This window comes from Parasteatoda tepidariorum, chromosome 3 (genome assembly GCF_043381705.1).
Source record: "Parasteatoda tepidariorum isolate YZ-2023 chromosome 3, CAS_Ptep_4.0, whole genome shotgun sequence".
In the NCBI taxonomy this organism is placed as follows: domain Eukaryota; kingdom Metazoa; phylum Arthropoda; class Arachnida; order Araneae; family Theridiidae; genus Parasteatoda; species Parasteatoda tepidariorum.
The window spans coordinates 1,477,623-1,500,494 of record NC_092206.1 but is presented as its reverse complement, the minus strand read 5'-3'; the positions used below and the strand labels follow the sequence as shown (position 1 = coordinate 1,500,494).

General features: G+C 29.7%; 3 protein-coding genes across 9 annotated transcripts in view; 2 read left to right on the top strand and 1 right to left on the bottom strand.

The window, feature by feature from the left end:
• Nucleotides 1–11,114, bottom strand: part of LOC107454928 (fibroblast growth factor 1) — a 31,939-nt gene extending 20,825 nt beyond the window's left edge. Inside the window, exons 1-2 of one of the 2 annotated variants that reach the window (XM_016072272.4) lie at nt 10,855–11,114; nt 3,866–4,064 (exon numbers count right to left, since the gene is read on the bottom strand). In XM_016072272.4, the coding sequence (XP_015927758.1) occupies nt 3,866–4,064; nt 10,855–10,923 (268 nt within the window). In that variant the 5' untranslated portion in view covers nt 10,924–11,114. Of the gene's footprint in view, nt 1–3,865; nt 4,065–10,188; nt 10,283–10,854 lie in introns of those variants that run through there. The other variant, XM_043047076.2, reaches the window with a different exon arrangement.
• LOC107454929 (ubiquitin conjugating enzyme 10) overlaps nt 1–22,872 on the top strand; it is a 36,748-nt gene that overhangs the window by 11,265 nt on the left and 2,611 nt on the right. Inside the window, exon 1 of one of the 6 annotated variants that reach the window (XM_016072279.3) lies at nt 3,962–4,104. The exons of 2 other annotated variants lie outside the window; for them this stretch is intronic. Coding sequence is in view for 1 of the 4 variants with exons in the window: in XM_016072274.2 (XP_015927760.1) it covers nt 4,088–4,094 (7 nt within the window). In the remaining 3 variants the exon portion in view is untranslated. Of the gene's footprint in view, nt 1–3,961; nt 4,105–11,274; nt 11,297–15,508; nt 15,666–22,872 lie in introns of those variants that run through there. 3 more of the 6 variants (XM_016072274.2, XM_071178182.1, XM_016072278.3) reach the window with 3 other exon arrangements.
• Nucleotides 8,635–22,872, top strand: part of LOC107436625 (multidrug resistance-associated protein 1) — a 143,942-nt gene continuing 129,704 nt past the window's right edge. Inside the window, exon 1 of the mRNA XM_071178175.1 lies at nt 8,635–8,867. The gene's annotated coding sequence lies outside the window, so the exon portion shown is untranslated. The remainder of the gene's footprint in view (nt 8,868–22,872) is intronic.

The following is a 22,872-nucleotide window of genomic DNA, read 5'->3' as shown; positions in this document are numbered from 1 at the left end:
GATGTAGTTTTCATCTTCCTCTGCAGCACCACAGTTTTCGTGAGCCTTGCATAGACTCGCATCATGGAAGTGGGCAAAGGCAAGTAGCAGAGGTTATGGGAACATAAAAGGATCAATATTAGTTCTATTATTATATATTCTAATAATTTTATTGTACAGTGTTCTCCCTAAGCTTTTTTTAAGGGCAGCCTGCTTTTTTTATTCATATTCTATTTCGAAAAAAATTTATTCACCGTTTAAATAGTTACACCCTGATAAAATTATCTGTGTTTATTATAGGTTTAATACAGATTAGTATTACAAATATTTACTTTGTTGGGTTTATTTTCGACTGGTTAAATTTAAAGTAGCTACTGGTTAAATCTCTGAAAAAGTGTGTTTCGGGGAGATGTTTATAAATTTTTAAGCAAATACCTTCTCTTTTTTTTTTTTTGTAAGAAAATTGTAAACTTCAAATTCTTCTCTTGTTTTGATAATGAGGGAAAATTACTTTTTAAAATATACACATAGTATTAGTATAAGAGGGTAATTTAAAAGATTTTTGAGAATAAACTTCAGTTATGAAATAATATTACACATTTTGATAAATTTATACTGTGTTATGTGAGTGTCTTTTACCTTTCTTTATTCCTACAGAGGTATTATATAGCTGGTTTTTTTAATATTATCATTCGTTTACTTTCGATTGAAATCTTTTTTAATTGCAATAACACACAAGAAAGATCGAGAATAATACTTCTGATAGTATTCTCAGAAGCTGTTTAACATTATTCTTGAAGTTAAAATGAAAGTTAATCAAGTTAAAATGAGGGAAGCGGATTTTCTTAAGGTGATGCATCATTTTTCTCTCAATTTTTATTATTTTATTTATTGTGTATATATTATAAAACAGCAGTTAAACAATCGACTTAATTTACGACTACCAATGTACTCCATAGCCTTTTCATTTTGAACTCAATTTAAAAGACAAGGGAAATCTTTGATCAAATATCGTGATAGAACTAACCTGTATTTATGTTACATGGAGAGGGAAACCACCCACAGTTAGCCCGATGGAAAGCAGACTCTAGTTCGCCTACCATTGAGGATATTTTTCGTGGGGCGGGGAATTCGTATCGTCCAGTCATCGTTTGGAGTCGAACCCGGGCCACCTTGTTGGAAAGCGAACGCAACGCTCTATCCCCTAAGCCAGTGTTTCCCAAAGTGTGGTACGCGTACCCCCCAGGGGTACGGGAACAGTTTAGCTAGGGTACGCGTTCTAATGCGAAATATCTGGCAACATATGAGAATTTAAAAAAAATTTATTTAAAAACAAAACTAGCCATGAAAATTTACGATTACGTATTTTTCTATTGGCTATTTTTTGCAGAGTTAACAGTTAATAATTAGTGATGTCAACAGCCAGTTGTGATTTTTAACTTTTTTTTTTAATAGTAAAAAATACATTCATTTTTTTATTGGGGGTATACAGCGTTACGAAAAATTTAGAAAGGGTACACAAAATTCATAAGTTTGGGAAGCACTGCCCAAAGCCAGTGTTTCCCAAAGTGTGGTACTTGCAGAGTTAACAGTTAATAATTAGTGGTGTCAACAGCCAGTTGTGATTTTTAACTTTTGTGCAATTTTTTTATGGTAAAAAATACATTCATTTTTTTATTTGTGGTACACAAAAGTCATAAGTTAGGGAAACACTGCCCTAAGCCAACACAACTCTAATAGTTACTCACTGAAATGGCGGTCCACAAGCTGACTTCTGCTATAAGCCCCACCGGAACTTCTAAAAATATATATTTTTTTAAAAATAAATTTTGAAAATATTAAACCGCTCATTTGTATCATCACTTTACATTATTTGCTATTTCTAATTATTTTACCTGTTTTTAAAAGGTTAATTAAAAACGTGTATTAGAACTTACAGATTAAAAAAAGAAGGAAAAACCTTCCCCTTTCGATTAATGTTCTTTTACAGGCGTCAAAAAGTAGTTTTGGCTTATGACAATAAAGAAAGAAAAAAAAAAATTTATTACTTTTTATTTTTGGCTAGCTTTTATTCGTAGGTTAATGCCTACTTACCAAAACAATTAGTTTTTGTCACTTTTTCTGACACAAAAATGTCAATTACAATGTCAATGCCAAATAACAAAAAGGCCAATTTAAAATTTATTTTTATTTACTTTCTTGAAATTTGAATTCACAGTTATTCTGACAATAGTCTTTGCAGAAATGTGCAACTCATTGAATGCAATACGTTGAACACGCATAACATCCTCATTTCTGATCCGATAACCTTATAAAGCAATAAATTGTTCTCCCGGTCAAATGACCGGTTGTGGTAGAAATTGGTATACGACACGTATTATTCGAAACAAACTAAATACAATAATAATAGATTATTAACTGTATATAATTGTTAGAAATAGTCGTGAAATCAAATGTGCAAAAACGATAAGATGAGAAGCGCGTTTTTGATGACTAAGTTCTTAAATGGTCATTTGCCCGGTTATGATATGTTTAGTGTTAAATAACATTTCATTAGTAACGTTCACTGCAACCGAGTTCATTATAGTGTGGGGGGGGGGGCAGAAGTATTAAATTTTGTATAGTCCCCTGGCATAATCGTTGGAAGTACCTATGTTTTTTCTTATCTGCAGAATTTTTATAAACATTTCTTTTTCTGCAGAATTCAAAAAATGCCTTTCTCGCATATCCCAGGTGGCATAAACGCTCATGATTTTTTTTTTTTTTTTTTTTTTTTTTTTTTTTTTTTNTTTTTTTCCGTCTACTTTCTTCAGGGCCCCGTGGCAAAACAGCAGCGACACGGCGATATTGTCGCAGAACGTTACAGATATTCGTTCCAGAAAGATTTTTCTTTGGAAAAGTGAAAAATTTCAAGTTTTTTTTCTGCATAAATTTACACATATTTGTATCATGCATTTAGATAATCACTTCTTGACCTGCTCCATTTGCGCCGATTTTATCTTAAATCGATGTAATTTTTCGATTGTATTTTCGGCAGTTATTGATATTAATTTTCTCTTGGAGTTTAAATATACAAATCGTGCATTTGAGTACTTTTTAAGGCTATAATTCTATCGAATTTTTGACTGTTATTGATTTTTCCATAGTTTTTAAATCCGATATTTTTTGTTACAATAATTTAATCTCGAAACGAAACACGCATTTGAGGAGTCGATTTGCGTGATTTCGTCGTCGATCTTTTTTTCAGCTATTACAACCATGGATTTCATGATTTTTAATTACTTTTTTTTTATTGTGATGATTATTTACAAAATTTACTTATTTGAAAAAGCGCACAAATAATTTGTGCGTTTTTCACACAATAAAATGCGAGAATATCATTCATAATATTAAAATAAAAAATGATTACTTATTCAATTTAAAAAAGTTATATAATCTTTTCTGCAAACACAGCGTATTTGTTACTTTCAATTAGTAACATGCATGTTTGTTATAATTAAAAGTATCTTGCAGAAAGATATTTGTGCTAGAGAAATTAGTCGCAGATAGCTCGAAAAAATTCTGCTACAGGGCTTCAGGGAATTAAAAAAAAAAAAGCTAAAATTACAGATGGATATTATGAAAAGTAACTCCCAAATAGTAAACATTAAAAAAGAAAAATTTGAAGTATACACATATTTTTTTAGAACAGGAGGTTATCTCCGAATGTATTCTTTTATATTTAGATTTAAAGAAAAAAATTATTAAATTTATAATTAAAAAATATTATATACGTGAAGGTGAACAGAATGGGTAACATATATATTTGCTATTATTAAACAATGTCTTTCAGAAAGGTACTAGAGAACAGATCACGGGGATGAGTTATTGCATAATCGAGATTTACCTTCTTCGTTATAAGGTTCCCTTGTGCCATAAACTCCTCCTTCACTGTCAATGACGAGGTTGTAACCTGTGCCGCTGTGCAATTGTTTTTCAGGACCCACGTGACTCGGTATGCCTCTATCCACTTCAACTCGTGAGTTTTTTTGATCTGCGGAGGAGGCCATCTTGCGATGTTGATGATGCCCAAGAGCAGTGGGATCCTAAGAGACGAGAGAGAAGAGGCATGACGGGTAAATATAGGTTTGTATGTAGGCGCGGTCAGCCAGTGGCGCCGGGATTTTTTATTGTTCTCCATCCCTATAAAATGTCAAGACTTCATTCATTGATTTTTAAGAAATGTTCTCTATTATAAGGAGTGATTTTTTTTTTTGCTAGTAGTCTGCGTAAATTTTATGTCTCCTTACAGTTTTTATCAGGAGTTAAATTTTGTTCAGATAAATTTATCTTGTTGATGGTAGGATACCAATGTTCGAAATTCCATATCTAATTATATATATGTGTGTGTGTGTTTGTTTGTTTGTACACACGCATATATGGATGTATTCGTCATCTCTGAAACTATTATGATGCGAAAAGTGATTCTATTGTTATACTTGGAAATACAGATGTAAAATACCAGAGTTTGTATATAAATTTTCCAAAGTAATAATTTGTTCAAATGGATTCGAAGTATAAAAAATAATTTTTCATGTAATAAGTTTTCAAAAATCAGAAGATCAACAAAAATGAATATCCATAATGTATACATTAGAGATTAAGATAAAAATTTTATTTTCAAGTCAAACGACGAGACCACTGGCAATATGTAAATTCACAAAAGTTAGGTTTGTTATATGATGAACAATAAATGAAAAATATCTATGACAGAAACAGGCCTCCTTGTGGTTCAAATAGAAAATCAGGAGAAAATAATACAAAAAAAGAAAGAAAAAAAAAAGTACACAAAATGAAGACAATTTTAGGATAGAATGTTCTTTAAAAAAATAGTAAACGGAAAAATTTTTTGTAATTTATAGTCTGCTTTAGGAACCATTTTTTTTTTTTTTTTTCTTAACCTCGTCATGACTGATAAACTAAACTTTTGTTCCAAAAATTTACTAAACTTTTTATTTTATTTCAGAATTCTCTTCAAAATAAAATTTAAAAAATTTGTTCCAATCAAATTTTAACGAATAGAGCACTGAAAAACTCCCATTATTTTGCGGTCACCAAACTTAAACATTTTTTTTATTTTTTTATTTAGCATAAGAACTGATGCTTTAAATAATTTAACTTGATTATAGTTTCAACATCTGCATATTTAAGAATAAATTTTTAGAAAACTTTAACAAAAATACATTTAACCTTTTATTATTTAAGATCATAACTTTGGTACTCATTTCTTAAAATAAAATTTATTGCCACAAGTATAATACAAGGTTGGATGATGGAAAGAAAAAAAAAAATAATAAGTCATATAAGCAAGCCATTACAATTGCAAATAAGCTAAATTTTATTGTTTTTTCTTTAGTACTGTATTCTCTTCAACTAGCATTAAAACTTCAACACGTTAATCACTAACGACACATTGCAAAAACATAAGTTTTTACGAGATGCAAGGGGGAAAAATTAAATGGCTTTTAACCTCGCTGATCTACACTAAATGTTGATCTTAATATAGTGGCGTAGTTTTGGGGGACAAAACCCCCTCCAAAATTATACATTGTTTGATTAGTGAACTATTCCGGTCGTTAAGATGTAGACGTAAAAAAAAAATTCAGTATTCATTTTTTTCTTAATTTAAACATTTGGAATATATATGCGTAGCTGCAAACGTCTACAGCCGTTGAGAAAAAAAACTTCTGAGTAGTAGCAATATTATAGCAGTTTGTTGTATTAAATCTTCGATTTAAAGTTTCAAAAAAAAAAAAAACATTTAAACCTACAACGACACATCAATAATTGAAAAATATATAAATATTATCTATTTGTTAGCTTACTTAGCTCTTCAATGTTTAATCGTTAAAATATCTTTCAAACTTTACTTGTTCATTTATTACCACTTAGTAAAATCTTTTCCAGCCACCGTACAAGTAGGCAGGTATATACATATGCATATGTCACGGACAATGTAAATAATTGGGCATTGTTTATAATGCCCGGGCAATTTAAAAAGTGCCCAAAAGGATATGACAAAATGATAAATTATGTTGCAATTATTACATTGCCCGGTCATTATGTATAATGCTAAAAGTCAAGTGGGCAATTTGTGTCACACACAGCCACAGGGTGTCTTGGGATATTCATCCACTTTTAGATGCACCTGGATACTTTTTTAAAAATTTTTTCCCGCACATGCGCTGTATAAAGCAACTACTTCAATTACTCTTATCTGGCGCAGTTTTTATTATTTTTTTTTAATTTTAAAGCAATAATTTCGGTATCAGTTCAAAATTGATTCAAACGCTTTGTTTAATTTTTTTTAAACATTTAAGTTATAGCAAAAGTGGCACTAGACCTAGTATATATTTCGGACATTTACCAAAGGTCTAGTCACACTAGGTCTGGTTAAGTGCCATTGCCCGGTATATCCTACACTGATGTTTTTTTAAGGTCAAGTGCCACTGCCCGGTATACATTTGCCCGGTATACCCTACACTGATGTTTTTTTAAGGTCAAGTGCCACTGCCCGGTATACCCTACACTGATGTTTTTTTAAGGTCAAGTGCCACTGCCCGGTATACCCTACACTGATGTTTTTTTAAGGTCAAGTGCCACTGCCCGGTATACCCTACACTGATGTTTTTTTAAGGTCAAGTGCCACTGCCCGGTATACCCTACACTGATGTTTTTTTAAGGTCAAGTGCCACTGCCCGGTGTACCCTACACTGATGTTTTTTTAAGGTCAAGTGCCATTGCCCGGTATATATTTGCCCGATTCTCCAAACACTGATGTTTCTTCTAATCTATCGTCAGTAAGTATTAAAATATCGAATAAATGTAATTATATCCACGAATATATTAGTATCAAATTGGATGTAATAAATATTTCGGACATTCACCAAAGCGACTAATTTGATTGTCAACATTCACCGGTGAACATTGGCCAGCCAGAATCACACCACACGCACGTGGTTGTCCCATTGCTGTCAATTAATCAGAGTGCCCAAAGAAATAATAGCGGTATTTATAATGACCGGGCAATGTGAGAAATTATCGTAAAGTAATTCAAGTTTATCAAATTGCCCAATTTTAATGGTCATTATTCATAATAACTAAGAATTATGAATACTGACCAAATAATTACATTGCCCGTAACATATATATAATGTCGGAAGGCGTAGCCTCCTCCAAGCATACAATAAAACTACGTAAAACGCTTTTAAAGTAAAGTAAGCCGCAGAATTTCCAGACACAACAGAGGTATTTTTCTCACAGGAATTAAGACTACTTAGCTGCCTGCCTACATATATGTTTGCTAAATAAACATTTAGGGTTAAGATTGTTAGAACGAAACAAAATGTTTGTCACTTTTCTGTATTGATACCAGAAATTTTAAAAAAAGAAGAAAAAACTTCCTTTACTTCTCTCTTTTCTTTTTTTTTTTTTTAGTAACATTGTTCACTTAAATCAAACATGGAAAAAAAAAAAATTTAAATTGCAACAGCGGAAGGCTTGTAATTTTTAACTTGTTAGGAACATAGTTTTTGTACATTTAATATTCGCATTTTTTCATGGGATATGCCGTGCTCGTTATATTAAGTATTATCGGAGTCAATAATAATGTTCTTATACCCCCCCCCCCCCAAAAAAAAAGAGGCCGAAATAATTTTTATGAAGAAATTTTAGACCCTAGCGAAAATTCTTAAGTGATCCTATATTGTTCTGCAATGTTTAGTTGGACACTATTTTAACAATGTTCCAAATTCTTATTTCAATACTGCCTTAATGACTGCTATTAAGATGTTTTCAGAAATAGCAAAAAAAAAAAATTTTTTTTATTATAGATATTTGAGGAATTCTGATCGGTTTTGGAAAAAAGAATTGTCCCCCCATAGTGTGCTTCTTTAAAAAATCAGCTTTGCTATTTTTTACTCGCTTTGTTCACTTTTATTTGTTTAATTTTAATTCTGTTTTTTTCCCCCTATTAATATAGTTATCCTTGTGTGTGCTTTTTTTCCCCCATTGTTTTTCGTCTATTTTTGTTTATATCGTACTTAACATATATATTTTGAATGTTATACTTTTCGAATGAGAAAAAAAAAAAAAAATTTTGGGCACTAATGCTAGATGTAATTTATCCTGAATCTCAGATATTTGCCACACATTAGAATGCACCTGTTTTTTGTTGCAAACTTTATTGTCCCTTTTTTCTGCAATTTTAGAAAGATAAAATTGTCAATTTAAAAAAAAATTAATTACTTTTAATGGTAATATTTTTTTCTTTCTTTTTTTTGACAATGCCCGTAGAACATAAATTATGTATTCTGACCCGGGGGTGTACTGCATATTATTTTTAGGCTAAATTAAATATTGCCGCTTTTTCGAGTAGCTAAATCGGTTGCCTTTTATTTCCCTATTTTAGACACATATAACCCGTCTCCTTTTTTTTTTTTTTTTCTTTTAATTTGTATGGAGATTTCTATGTAATAATTTTATTATTTTTCTCCCTATTCAGTTTTGCGAGCAGCCATAGTTACGAATATTAAATATTTATATTCTATGCCCTTGCACAGGTAGGGAAAGAAAACTATTATTAGGCTCCCGTATGTCGGATGCCCGGATGAGAAGTGACGAAATGGCGCTGCTGTCGTTTAGCCATTGTTTGCTTTAAGGAATCGGTGCGGCGGTCGGTGTTATTCACTAAATCATGGACTTGGAATTAAAATTTGAAATCTTTATCTAAAGCTATTAGAGGTGGAGTTTTTCAAATTTATGTGGAAATTCTGTGTTAGGAGGACTAGAAATTAAACGTTGAATTTACCTTAGTTGTAATGGGTATGTTATAGAATGCTGCCGGCCTTGTAAGTAAATGCCTTCTAATGATAATTAATGCAAATGTTATCTGTGAAGTGTATTGTATACAATGTCTATCAAAACTTTTATTTGCCTCAAAATAATATTACTTGAGTAAAAACGTGATTGGCTTCAGCAGAAACTGCATGTTTAAGCGCACAAAAATAGTTCCCAAAAGTCTCATGAGATTATTTATTTAATAATAGTTAAGATATATGATCCAGTTCTCGTATCAGTTAACTTCCAGATCAGTCGTGAATCACAAGCTAGTATTAGTTGAAACATTAATTTTATGAAAAAAGAATTCCTTATTGTTATATTATTTATAAAAATTATGTTTACTTATTAATTTTTTTCTTCTTAGACTTATAGCTAGTTTGATAGTTTAAATTATGAAATTTTACTCCTAATAGAGTAAACTGCTTAATAATATACTAATTCGTCATTACTTAATAAAAATTAAACTCTTATTTTATTTAGAATATTTCATTTAAAACTTTTTTTTAGAATTTTCTATTTTTAAAGTTGATTTTTCTATTTGATTAAATTGAATGGATAGATTAAATTAGTTATCTTTTGTGATCAGCCATATTGAGCCTTTATTGTTATTCAAAAATATGTTGCAACTCTCTCTCTCTCTCTTAAATGAATATAAAAATGCAAATAAAATTTTGTTTATGTATTGAAGTTAATATAATGTCAATCATGTGCAGAAAATAGAGCCGTATTTAAAAAATTTGTAATTATCATGATCGTAACTAAGGTTTGAAATTTAGCTTTTTCTGTTTAAATAATAATAAACTGCATTCTTTAATGTTGACAGTTATGAAAATTCAAAACTTCATTATTGTTCGCAGGGGTCTGTCCAGGCCGAATTTACTACCGTTTAGCGGTACCTTCACAAATTCAACTTTAGGAAAAACGGTAGTTTCACAAATTCAATTTTAGGAGAAACGGTAGTTTCACAAAATACTTTTTCTTAAAATTTAAGAAACCATAAGTCCATATTTTTGTGTTGATTTTTTAACATAATTTTTAATTTTTCACAAATGATATCTAAATTTTCACAAAATAGGTACCTCTCAGAAAACCCTAGACAGACCCCTGGTTCAAGTATGCCTCTGAGATATATTAATTTTTTTGATTGTATCACACACCCAAAGAATAGTAATATGTTGTAATATCCAAAGTATGCAGAAAACTAAGTTTGTTTTATGCTACTCAATTGAATGGCTTTTTATGTGTAAGCTTGATATTAAGAGGTTTTGTGAAAAAATATATATTGTATTACAGCATGATAAGTTAAAAAGATCCATAGGATATACTTACGAATGTTTGTTTATGTCCTTTCATTTCTTTCAATTTTTTAAAATTTTTAGATCTCTCTATAAAATATATGTGTTAAACACTGAAACACAACTATAATATATTTAAGTAAGGTAGGTGTAATTTATACACACTACTCCCACCCTTTCTGAACACCAACCTTAAAATCGAACGCCATTTCTTGTTAATATTGTCGAAATATTTTAAATATCCTTGAAATTTTATTTTATATGTAGGCTTACGGCTTGGATTACTTTAAATTGAACTTTATATTTCAAAAAGTGCGTTCTAATTTACTTCGCTAAGTAAACGTTTCTTATCCCTTTATTTTATTTTATTTTTTATTTTTTTTGGAGAAGCTGCCTAATTCTTGTTGTGATTTTAAAAGAGTCGATAAGCTTCTTTGAGGAATTCATAGCTTTAAAATTTCAAACTATAAAGATGTCCCTTAAATTAATTAAATCTTCGGTATTTGAATGTTATTGAACCCCCGGAGGCAGTTGAAACAAGAGCGAATTGCTTTCATTACTTTGTTATTATCGAATAGAGGTATTCTAAAATTAAAATTGCTTAATATATGTATATAATACGCCCAGGAAGGTAGGATATTTTAATTTCTACTCAATGAATTTTTTGAATAAAAGGAAATTTTGAATTGCATCAACTTACTTGCTTCATTTGGACCAAATCCATTGCGTATTCAACAACATCGACTGCACAATAATCGTTCTCTCGCATTCTGACGATTTCAACGAATGAAATGTTTCTGCCGACTATAAATTTTGTCTCCTATTTGTTCTCATTTTTTTTCCCTCCAGCAATTGTAAAAAAGGGGTTTGTCAATGTGTGGTTTTAAAAATGTAGCTTGTTATATTGCTTCCTGTCATGACGTTTGCCTTCTCGGAATTGAATTAGTTGGCTGAGAAAATATTTTAAACATCTGGCCTCTTTGTCATCTCTAGATCATGCCAAGCTTGGCGGGTTTTTTTCCCCCTCCCCATTCATTTTAAAAACATATTTGGAAGAAAAGTTTCATTATTATTTAGTGCTATTGAAGGATCAATGGTATTATCAAACATTTTATCGATTCTGTCATGCGTGATTTAATACGGTAAGTTATATTCTTTCATTAAGTGCTTGGCCGTTTGTTTCTCTTAAAAGGTATAGAATGGGATATTTATTTTTTTATGCTTTTGTCGCAGCGCTCGTGAAAATTTAAAAAGGAAAAAACAAAAACTTACTTTCGTATAAACGTTGAGAACAGTTTGTTTTCTTCAACAAGATGTATTTAAATAGTGTAAACAAATTCTTGTAAAAATATCAGATTGTCTCAGGTATGGGAATGCTTATAAAATATCCTTAAAATTAAAATGAGTACGCCATGATCCTTACCATTAAAATTCGAAATCTTTGAATTATTTTACAAATAATAATAATAAAGCGTAGGAACGTGCTGTTTTATTTGCTTGACTGATTCTTATGTTTCACAGCTTCTGATGTTCGCTGTTTATTTATTTATTTATTTTAATGGCTATATAATCAACCATTTAAACAGTTCCGTCTTCGTTACTTAAAACTGATCTTTTTTATGTAGTTAATAAAATATTAAAATGATAACTCACGTGATTACATTCTAGGTGTGACGTTTTTTAAGATTATTCTTCTTGGTGTTCAATTCGGGAATAGGAGGAACAACTTGCTATCTTTACTTAGGGCGAAGGGGAGAGGAGGAGGTCATAAACGTCATCACTTTTAAAATCATTTCGCCTCTATCAGCTGCTGTACACATATTGATTCAACCTGAGTCTCTCCAAGCAATCTTATTCATTTTATGAATGATAAAGAGATCCTTTTAGATTGTTGGATTCCATAGTTTGGAAGCTTCAGTTAACTAAAATGACGTCATGATTTCTTTTTTGATTTATAATAGTTCTTCAGTTATAAATATTACATATCAGTACCATTGAAAATAATTTTCAATTAGTCTTATACTAAAAAGAAATATTCAAAAGTTTTTAATAAAAAGTCTCGCTTAGTTTTTTTTTTTTTTTTTTATGTGCAAATTTAATCATTTATTGCATTTTTTATTCTAATTTAAAAGAACTTTTTACTCTACAGTTAGTAAAATGTTCCAAAAGTAAATTTTCTTCAAAAATGTTTGAATGGTGCTTAATAGTTCTATTATTACTATTTAATTATTTTTCATAGCAACTTTTCATTTTTAAAATTAAAAATGTGTTCAATTTGCTCTATGACTTGGTTACTTATTTTATATTTAAAAAAATTTAGTTGTTATTTTAGTATGTAATTTTTTGTAATAACAGTTCTTGGGCGAAATTTCAGTTAAACTACAGTTTAGTTAAGCGGGGGGGAAAAAGGGCGATAAGATGCCAAATATTCAAAGAAAAACTGGATAAAGTAAGTGGGAAGTAGTTCAACGATGACAAAACGCCCTTTTTCTGCCCACCAGTTGCACTCATCTAAAATAACAATATTCCACTTAAAAAAAAGTAATTTTTTTTCTATTCTATTTTTTAAGAAAATTGTGTGCGCAAGTGCCTGATGCAACTTCAGAAAAATGTTATTCTATTCGCTGTTTTGGGTAAAAACGTGTTTCTTGACCCAATGCAGACAATCTAAAATACAACGGGTATCTATACAGCCGCTGTCTTCCTTGTTTTACTGCGCTGAAATTACAGAAATATGTGTGAGGTGAAATAAAAGAGCACTTGAGTACGAGAATTATTAATTAAAAACAATACTATGCTCTTGTCTCCCAGTGTTTTTAAATGTAATAATATTAATAAGCATTCAAAAAAAAAATTTTTTTTTTTTTTTACTGTAATAATTGGCGGGGTATTTTTTTATATTTCAAAATCAGTAGAAAATTTTCCTAATATTAATAAATACTACTTTTTTTATTTTATAATTGTCGTTGGACAGCCGACCCAATTATGACCAGGGAACTCCTGGATCAAGTATTGAGAGAAATTTGCCCTTATGGAGGACTTTTCAATGGAACTAACCCGCATTTGCGTTACATGTAGAGGAAAACCTCCCATGGTCAGCCTGACGGTAAGGGGACTCTATCTAACCCGCCTGCCACTGAGGATATTTCACGTCAGCACTGTGGTCGGTGCAAGCCGGATGTGGAATTCGTATTGCCGGGATTCGGCAATGCGAATTCCATTATATATATATAATGGAATATATATATAATATATATTGAATATATACTATATATTGATATATATAATATATATATTATAATTATATGTATGTATATGTGTGTGTGTATTATGTAATGTTTGAAGAATTATATATTAAATATAATCATATCTGACGCTCAATCGTTTAAAACCTTTTCTATAAAGAAAGTAATGTGATGTAGCTTGATCAGTCCCTCGTTTCTAAGACCTGTTAATATATTGTCCAGAAAGATATAAAAATCCTCTTCTATCCACCAGCATGTATAATGTTCTCATTTTTGGACTCTTTATTATTTCCCCGTGTATCTTTATCAATAAACACCGGCGGACACCCTACGAATTTACAACGTTAATTCTTTCAAAGCTGCAACATTAAATCTGCTTTTTAAAAAGGAAAAATATTTCTCTCTAGTGGAGATCTGTAAATTTTTTCCACCCTTCTTTTTAACTGTTCAGCTTTCTATCTAGTTATGCATTTTAAAGTGACTTTCATTTGCCTGTTTTGTGTCTTATAGACTAATTTTTCTCATGTCTTATTTTCATTTTCAAACTTGCTGCACGTGTGCTGGAAACTAAGCGCGCAATTTATTTAAATCAATATTATCGCGTTATTTTTCTGAATGTTAAGAAAAAATTGTTAATCATGTAATGCCATCATCCCTTGTGTCATACCATCATTATGTATTACAATCATATGTGTTTAATATAATTTGATGTTTGTTTTTTCCTCCTCAGTTGTTAGTAAAAATGAATGCGATGCAATCTGATAACTTAATGAAAATTATTCCAACAGTTTTTTGATGCGATTCATACATATTAGTTTGTGTATTTTCTTTCATCGTATTATTCTTGTACGATTCATTTCCATTATTTTTTTTTTCTCTCTCTCAACGTTTAACAAAGTGTGTTTCTGGAACTTAATTTTTAAAAATAATTTTGAGCATTTCTTGAAAAAAAAAATTTCTAGTTGTCTAGTCTATGCTACGGAATGCTTTAGTTCATATTGCGTTTGATTACTTTTCTATTATTAGTCACTATTTCTTCTTTCTTTCTTTTTTTTTTTTTTTTTTTTTTTTTTTTTGGAACACTGATTTATACAATATATTTTCTAGTGATAGCCCTTTTCATTTTTTAAATGTTGGTATTGAGCAAAATTTGTCATGATTTTAGCTATTTTTTAAAATGGTATTTAAAAATTAGGGCCCGCCCCCCATTTCATGGTGTTTCGAATATCTGAACAAAATCCACTCACGGTTATATTTTATTTAAATACATATAATATAAAACTTTTTAATCGTGTTCTTTAAAAATGATGGCGTTCTATCAAAAAATGAATGAAAAAAACATTTCTAGAGCGAAATAAAATTTTAAACTTCCGTGATTTCAGAATTTTTATTATTATTTATCTGTTTTATCAAATTAAAATTCTAGCTGAGCAAGTCAGTCGTTGTTAATTTTTTTTTTATTCCAAAGAGTGATCCTTTCCGATGAACAAGAAAAAGTACCTTTAAAATATAATTATGTAGAAAAAAAGAAAATTATTTGTTTTTGTATTTTTTTCAGCTATTTTACGACTTCCGCTCTTTCTTTACTCTTTTTTTTTTTTTTTTTTTTTTTTTTTTTTTNTTTTTTTTTGTTTTTTTTTTTTCTTTTTTTTTTAAATTTGAAATCTATGAATATAAAAGATGCAGTTTTAGTTAGTTATACCCATCATTTCAATTCATGTCAATATAATGCTTTTTGAAATGTATTGTTGTGTTTTTGTCGGAGAAAATAGTCACTTCGTTAAATCATGAAAAATTTTTGGAATGAGTCATATGTAGCAGATACTCTGTAAGAATTTTCAAAATTTAAAAAAGAAAGCCAAAATGATCGGCACATCGCCAAAAGGGAGCAACGCACTTTTTAGACGGTCTATTTCTGTTTTCACTTCGACTTGGGGGCTGCGTAGCGTAGTTTTAATAATTTTCTCAGGTGAATTATCCAATCCTTTTATCATTTATTAAGGGTGATTTTTAAAAAAATTCGCTCTTGGTCACGTGGAGCATCCAAAGCGCAGAAGTGTGTTTTTCTTCAAGGTCGACCCGGCTCCTATCGATCGTTCACTCTCGTACACTGCCTGTGGAGAGACCAGACATCTGCTATTATTTCTGTGATAGAAGTGTGTAAAATTTGAAAACATATTTATAGGATTCTTCAAATATTAGAATGAGTGTTCTTTGAATAAGCTGTCAGGGAATTAAACCCTGTTTCATGTCTGCTGCGCCAAAGGTAAATTCTGAGTACCTTGCATTTATTACTCCGTGTGTAACGAATCCAGTTTTAGTGGGTTGCTAAATTTGTTTATTTCGTTTAGTGTTGTATTTTCTTTTTGATATTCCTCTTACTATTCTTTTTTGATGATGATCTTTTATTAACATGATTAGTATTATTTTAAAATTATATAAAGAATGTATATTTAATATTTCCTTTGCTTTAAAATAGGTATTCTTTTTTTTAATATTCCATGCTATTCCACTTATGTGCAATAGGAACCAATACAGTCCTTTTTTTCATTCGTTTATTGTAAAATTATGCATTGCTTTGTAGTTTGATGAAAGGTCAATGGGTTAATAAAGAAAAATTATAGTTAACACCCTGCTAATTATGTTTTCTTAATTCAACTTTAACATTATGGGTCTTAGTAAATAGTATAATCTTCATTATATATATTCCCTGCTATAGTGAACGAAATGTTCGGTGTCGTGCTATGCACGTATGTTATTTTTTGTGGGTAGAGTGAACTAAAAAAGTGACTATGAACTTCGACTGATTATTTTTCTTCATTTTTTAAAAAAATAATTTTGAAATATCTACTTCGAAATAAATACTTATACTGATTTTTATGAAGCATTTTTTCTTATTTGCTACTTTCATCTCACTTTTCCATCCCTAAACAAAGGCAGGCATCAGCTAAAGATAACAGGACGAAGAGTAATAAAAAGCAAGATGGGTCATTTATTTAAATAATGTATGATATAAAAGGTTGTTAAAATTGTTTCGGGTATGGTGAACCGAAATTTCGGTCCTTTGAAGGTTCACTATAGCGGGCTGTGTGTATGAAAACATAGAAGATTAATTTTTCTTCTCTTTTTGCATTATTCTTTATTATCTTCCATGTTTTCTTTGAACTTATTTTATGACTTGCACCTTATGTGCAGTAAATAAAACCTTTCACTCTTTTTTTTTTTAATCCTTTTTATTAGTAGAAAGTTTAAGGTAACAATACTTTTTGAGTTTCATGTCATCAATTTCCTGCAAGATAACATTTTCAATGCTCATGATAGAGTTCTTGAATCATTATATTTCTTAGCTTATTTTTTTTTAATTAATTTTAGTCTGCAGAATAAACGTTCTCTGCTACAGAAAAGAAATTTTAATTCACTGGTGCTTGAAATGTTAATTCGAGAAATGTTTTTCTAGAGAGAAATCTGTAAAATTTATTACAGTAAAGCATTAATTCTTTGCAATGGAAATTTGAAAAATGAAAAAAAAAAAAAAAAAATTTACGAATGATTTATTTGTTTATGCTCTCTTAAGCGATATTTTAATTGACTCATCAATGTATCAACTCTAAATTTTGTAACCTTGTGATATAACATCGAATATAAAATTTCAAGAGCGAATTTCTTTGTGTGTATCTCGTGTTTTACTTCTCTGCCCAATACTTTATATCCATTAACTGATTCTTTCTTGTCAAGCAAATCATTGTCTGTGCCCTAATCTATTCCCATGTTCTAAAATAGGAGTGCATAACTTGGGGGGCCAATCAAGGACCACCGACTGCTTACGTGTGGCCCGCGGGAACTTCTGAACACAATAAAAACTTTCTTTTAATTTGGTTTTTGTTTAAACATAAAATAAAATATTTAATTCAAATTTATATTACTCTAAAATGCTTATATTATTTGTACTATCATTCTGAAAGCTTCTTTTTGGTTAGAATTTATTTATGTGTATATCAGGGTTGGGTTTTTGACGTCAAAAAGTGGTTTTTGGCACAAGGGTATAATACTGGTTTAAACCGTCAAAAACTGAAGTTTGCCAAGAAAATATATAAACTTCAAAACTACCAACAGTTACCATGCATTATATTGAAATTTAATTATACTGTAGGTAATTAGCAGGTTTTAAAATATTTTTTAATTAAAATTAAGGTAAAATAACGAATTTAAAATCTCAGAAATTTATATTCAAATGCATGTGCAGAAAAATTTTGCACAAAAATTGTTTAAATATTTATATTTTGAAAAAAAAAAAAATTTTTTTTGTGATACTTAAGAAAATTAAAAGTTTATTACTATGCATTTTTGACATATAAGGAACATATAACTAATATTTATAAGGAACTTACAAGTTATGTTGTATAAATACAAACTTGATACAAGTGTATGAAAAAAAATTTTAATGTTATACCGAATATCTTTATTATCCAGTATGTTAATTTGAATTTAAAAGTAGTTATATTTGTGAATAATGATAAATATAATTCATATTGTTTATTATATTTATTTATAATTATTACACTTATCATTTTAAAACAATTTTTATCTCTTAATTTTTTTTTCTCCACTTGTATTAAGAATACAAATAATGCATATCTTGAAAGCAAGAAGTAATTATTCAACAGCTGAATATTTAGATATTCAACAAAACTATATAGTATTCAGCAAAATGAAATTCACAAGTATTTGGATAAACTAAATTTTCAGCATAGTAAATGAATAGGCTGAATATACTGTAAATCGACACTAACTACTCTGTGTATTTAACAGAAAGCACTTAAATTTGTATTGTCTTATGTTAAAAAGATTATTAAGAAGATTTAAAAGAATATTAAAAAGATTTTTCTTTAAAAGAAGATGTCTAATGTACAAAACTGCTAATGTTTATCTTTAAAAATGTCTAATTTTTAGTATAATCTATACTATACACTAAATTTGGTTATAAATAAATTTCTTAATAATATCACTGCAGATTTTCAATAACACATGAAAATGAATACATAATATTACAAAAGATGTGAGCTTTCAAAAGTACAAGATTTTGGTTACTATTCAAGATATAAGTGTTTCTTCAAAATTTTAAATTTATTTTTTCTAGAACATATTTAGAAACACTATCCTTTATAAAAAATATATAAATTTTATGTATTAATTAAATTTCACATATGAATATAGGTTTTTGACATTTTCGACAGTGAGGTTTTTGACATGACGGTTTAAACGATGGTTTAAACCGTCAAAAACTGTCACATGTCAAAAACCTGCCAACCCTGGTGTATATGTATATATATATTTGATAAAATAATTATTTTGAAAAATGGAACAAAGTTTAATTTTCTGCAAATATGTTAAATTGACTGATAAAAACATTTAGTGCTTAGGACACTTAATATTTATTTAAAAATTATCATATTTGCCACTAACATCACTAAATATCCCTGCGGGCCCTTCACTCAAAACGGTTGTGCACCCCTGCTCTGAAACATTTGTAAGTTTCTCAAAATAACTGTTTCTGTTCTAGAAAAATTCTGATCCGTTATTAATCCGAAGGATACGTTCTTCTGTAAATTGTATCCAGAATCCCAAGATAGAGGTTTTGACATAGTCTGCAAAATTACTTATGGTGCATTATTCGTTTCGAGAGTTTTTCATATTCTGAACGATGCATTATTTGGGGTAAATGCTCGGAGGAAACAGATGGATTTTCATTTTTAATGTTTTGATTTTTACCTTCACTGTCAGAGTTTGATCAAGGTTTCCCATTCCATTTTGTTTATTTTCGTCTTTTAAAAAATGGTGTATGATATTTCAGCCATGATATTCATGATATTAAACCATGATATTTCAGCTATACTTAACTATTTCATTTACTATAGCATTATTTGTTTTAAGTATGTTCAGCTGTACCTTTTCCAGCAATTAAAATTAGTATAGTTAGACTAACTTCACGCAGTGGTTGTCTCTTAATGTATTGTGTGTAATATGTACAGATTAGAGCAGCAACCCTGGAAATGTAAAATATGAATTCAGTTATTTGGTAATAAACAATAATTTTGCATCTCTCAGTTGACGTTTTCCTATGATTATAATTTTCAAATCGATTGTTTAAATACTTGGCGATGAGCATTCGAATATACGAGTATAAAAACCTGAATTTATATTATGCGTAATTTTATCATATACAAGCAAATAACAATTATTAATGAGGTCATTTGAAAAGGAGTTTCTATTACCCTTCTAATTATTCCATCATCTGCAACTTGTGATGAGCCAATTAATGTTTCAGTCGTTAACGCCTTTTTTTTATAATTAGGTTAATGAATTAGTTAGATTAATAAAACTTAATGTAATGAGACTTTTCAGGGGCCCTATCAGAACTCAGGGCTCGAAAAACCACCCGTCCTCGGCGGCCAAAAATTTCCCGCGTATAACAAATCTCTCGAATCCGACGTCCGCGCGGACGGCCATTTTCACGTTAATGTTCGTGATATATTTTCAATTTTTGTTGTCTTACAAGAGTCTCGCGCCTCACTTCACCTTTCAACTAATTCNCCTCTAATCTAGAAATCCCGTACAGCAACATACTGCTCATGGTGGATTGATGTTTTCTCTGTCTGGGAATACTGCAGCCGTTGAAAGGGGCTTTTCAGCAACGAACTTACAAAAGAACACATTACGTAAGCGTTAAACACAATTATGAACATCCACCTAAATCGAAAACCCCTTTCAGATTTCTATGCAGAAACCTCTGTAAATCGCTGGCTTGATTGTGGAACTGGCAAACGTCACATTTGATTCATTTAAAAAACGCAGTACCCCCGGATAAATTGACAGTCCAGATAACTTGACCTTTGTCATTTAAATTATTTCATAAAAGAAATACTAGGTTTTGCTATTAGTAACCTAGTATTTCTTTTATTACTNAACTTGACCTTTGTCATTTATATTATTTCATAAAAGAAATACTAGGTTTTACTATTAGTAACCTAGTATTTCTTTTATTACTGTATGATGTAATCCTAGTAACTACTAATTCATTGTGCAATTTATATAAATGTTAGTAATAAATAAGAGAAAATTATATTTTTATTTATTTAGAAGCTACGGGTTAGTTTCAAAGGAGGACGGGTACATTGTTAGACAAGTCGTCCTCGGGGACGGATAAAATCTCTGAGTTTTTTCGAGCCCTGCCCTGGACCCATCTTTACAAACAGCGTCACAAAAGCGGGACCCACTTGAAATATATAACTCGTAGCCTACGGGCAAGCTTCCACTTGTTTCTTTTTTTTTTCTCCCAAAAATGGGCAAATTTATCCATAGGGTACCATCCAGGGTTGGGGTTTAAGACGTTCTTAACTGGTTTTAGACAGATCACTTGGGTTTTACTGTCTTAAAGTGTCCAAAATCTTGAACTTTGGTAAAAGGTAAAAATTCTATATTTGTAACCATTGTACACCACATAATAATTATATATATACTAATAAATATTTGATATTTTTTTTACAATTTGCTTTAACTTATTAAAGGAAAGTAATGTAAGAAAAGATTTATAACTTTGGAAGCTCAACAATTCATTGAATAACAAAACATTTAAAAATATGCTTTTAATACTGATAAAATTATGTTTTTTGCCATAAGGATAATGAATACAATATTAAAAATAATAAACTTTTTTAATAAAACAAAAACTTGTCTTCATTTTGTTTCTTGTTCAACAGTTAACCTTTTATTTTTTTAACAATTGTAAATAAGTTTTGGACATTTTAAGACAGTTTTGGACAGGACTACTGAATTTAGCCAGTTTCTCCTGGTTTTTGTACATTTTAGGAAATTCCCTAAAATTTAATAAGTTTCCTTAAAAAATCCCAATTGATATAGAATTTTTGTACAGATTATTACTTGCTTGTTTGAATATTTAAGTAAGTATTACTAATACATAATGACTCGAACCTTTTTTATAGACATCAGTTGAAAACTTCTTTTTTTTTTGTTACAAAATGTTCAGTTTATTTTATTTTGAACTCTCTTTTTAAGTGAATGAAAGAAATCTTATAACTATCTTTGATGAATTGAATGCCTATTCATTTTTGAAATGATGAGTATACATAACATTTCAAGTATGTTTAATGTCAATCATAACTGGGAAATATTGCTGTTTTTTCTATTTTGATGGCTATAAAATTCCCTATGTGTAAAATATTTAGTACATTATGCAACAATTATCATGAAATTTATTATTCTTCGTAAAATCTACTGGATTTTTTCCTATCCATGTTGGCTGCTATGGATAGGCACCGATTTCCAAATGATATGATTTTTGTGCCCTCAATTGAGAAACCTAACATGAATTAGTTGTTGCATAAAATTCTTTGCAAAAATTGAGGTAACTCCATTTTAAAAATCGCACATACAGTATTATAGCATTGTGTTCATTCATGAACTTTTTTGTAATTGTTTCATTCATGAACTACTTTTAAAGGTGTTGAGGTTATTGGAGGGGCACTCTTCTGGAAACTTGATTTTCTCTGATTGAACTAAAAGTACTACTATTGTAGTTTATTTCTTTTTTTAAGTGAATAGAGAGGCCTGCATTCATATCCTGCTTCAGATTAAGATCATTTCATCTTTAATCATTTTTCAAAAGTGCTTTGAGCAATGCGTGTTTGCTAGCCCTCCTGATATTATGCTTGAACAAGAAATTTCTTATGGAAAGTAACCCTGTGCAATTTTTGCTACATGAAATAGTTATGCAACGATCAAAATTTATCGATTCTATAAACAGAGATGATTGTGCTCCGGAAAAAATGCAGAATTTCAGGATTTTTCGCTATCCGGAAGTTTCCGGAAATCCAAGGTTTAGGAGTTTCAGGAAATCAACGATCACATTTATCCCTAAAAGTTCTTGTATATTTTATTTAGAAATATCAGAACTAGAATTTATACTTAGCATCTCATTCATTTGTAAATATTTTTTCTGGTAGAATAATAGATGTGATTGGAGATAAAAGTAAACTTTTGCATAATTATTCATTTAAATGATGCTGCTAATAATTTATTTTGAATTTCATGCTTTTAAAATATCAATGATTTAAATTTATGAAGATATAAATTTTTTGAAATGCATCATTAATGACTTTGCTCGAGAAATGCTCAGGATTTTTGAGTTGGGCTCACAATCACCCCTGGAATTGTCACTGTGACTTTATTAGAGTGCAGGCATGATTTTTAAATAACTATTTCACAACTGTTTCTGAAAGATTTATCTGGTTGCCCCTCCCCCCTGCATAGATATTTTTTTTAACTTTAAAAAAAAAAATGTGGGCTCCTGGCAAATATTAAGATGTTATACATAAGTTGCTTTTTTTATTGTCCAAGTTAAATGTCCTTTCTGTAATCCAGGCTGAAATAAAAATGGGATTATTGAAACGATGCAT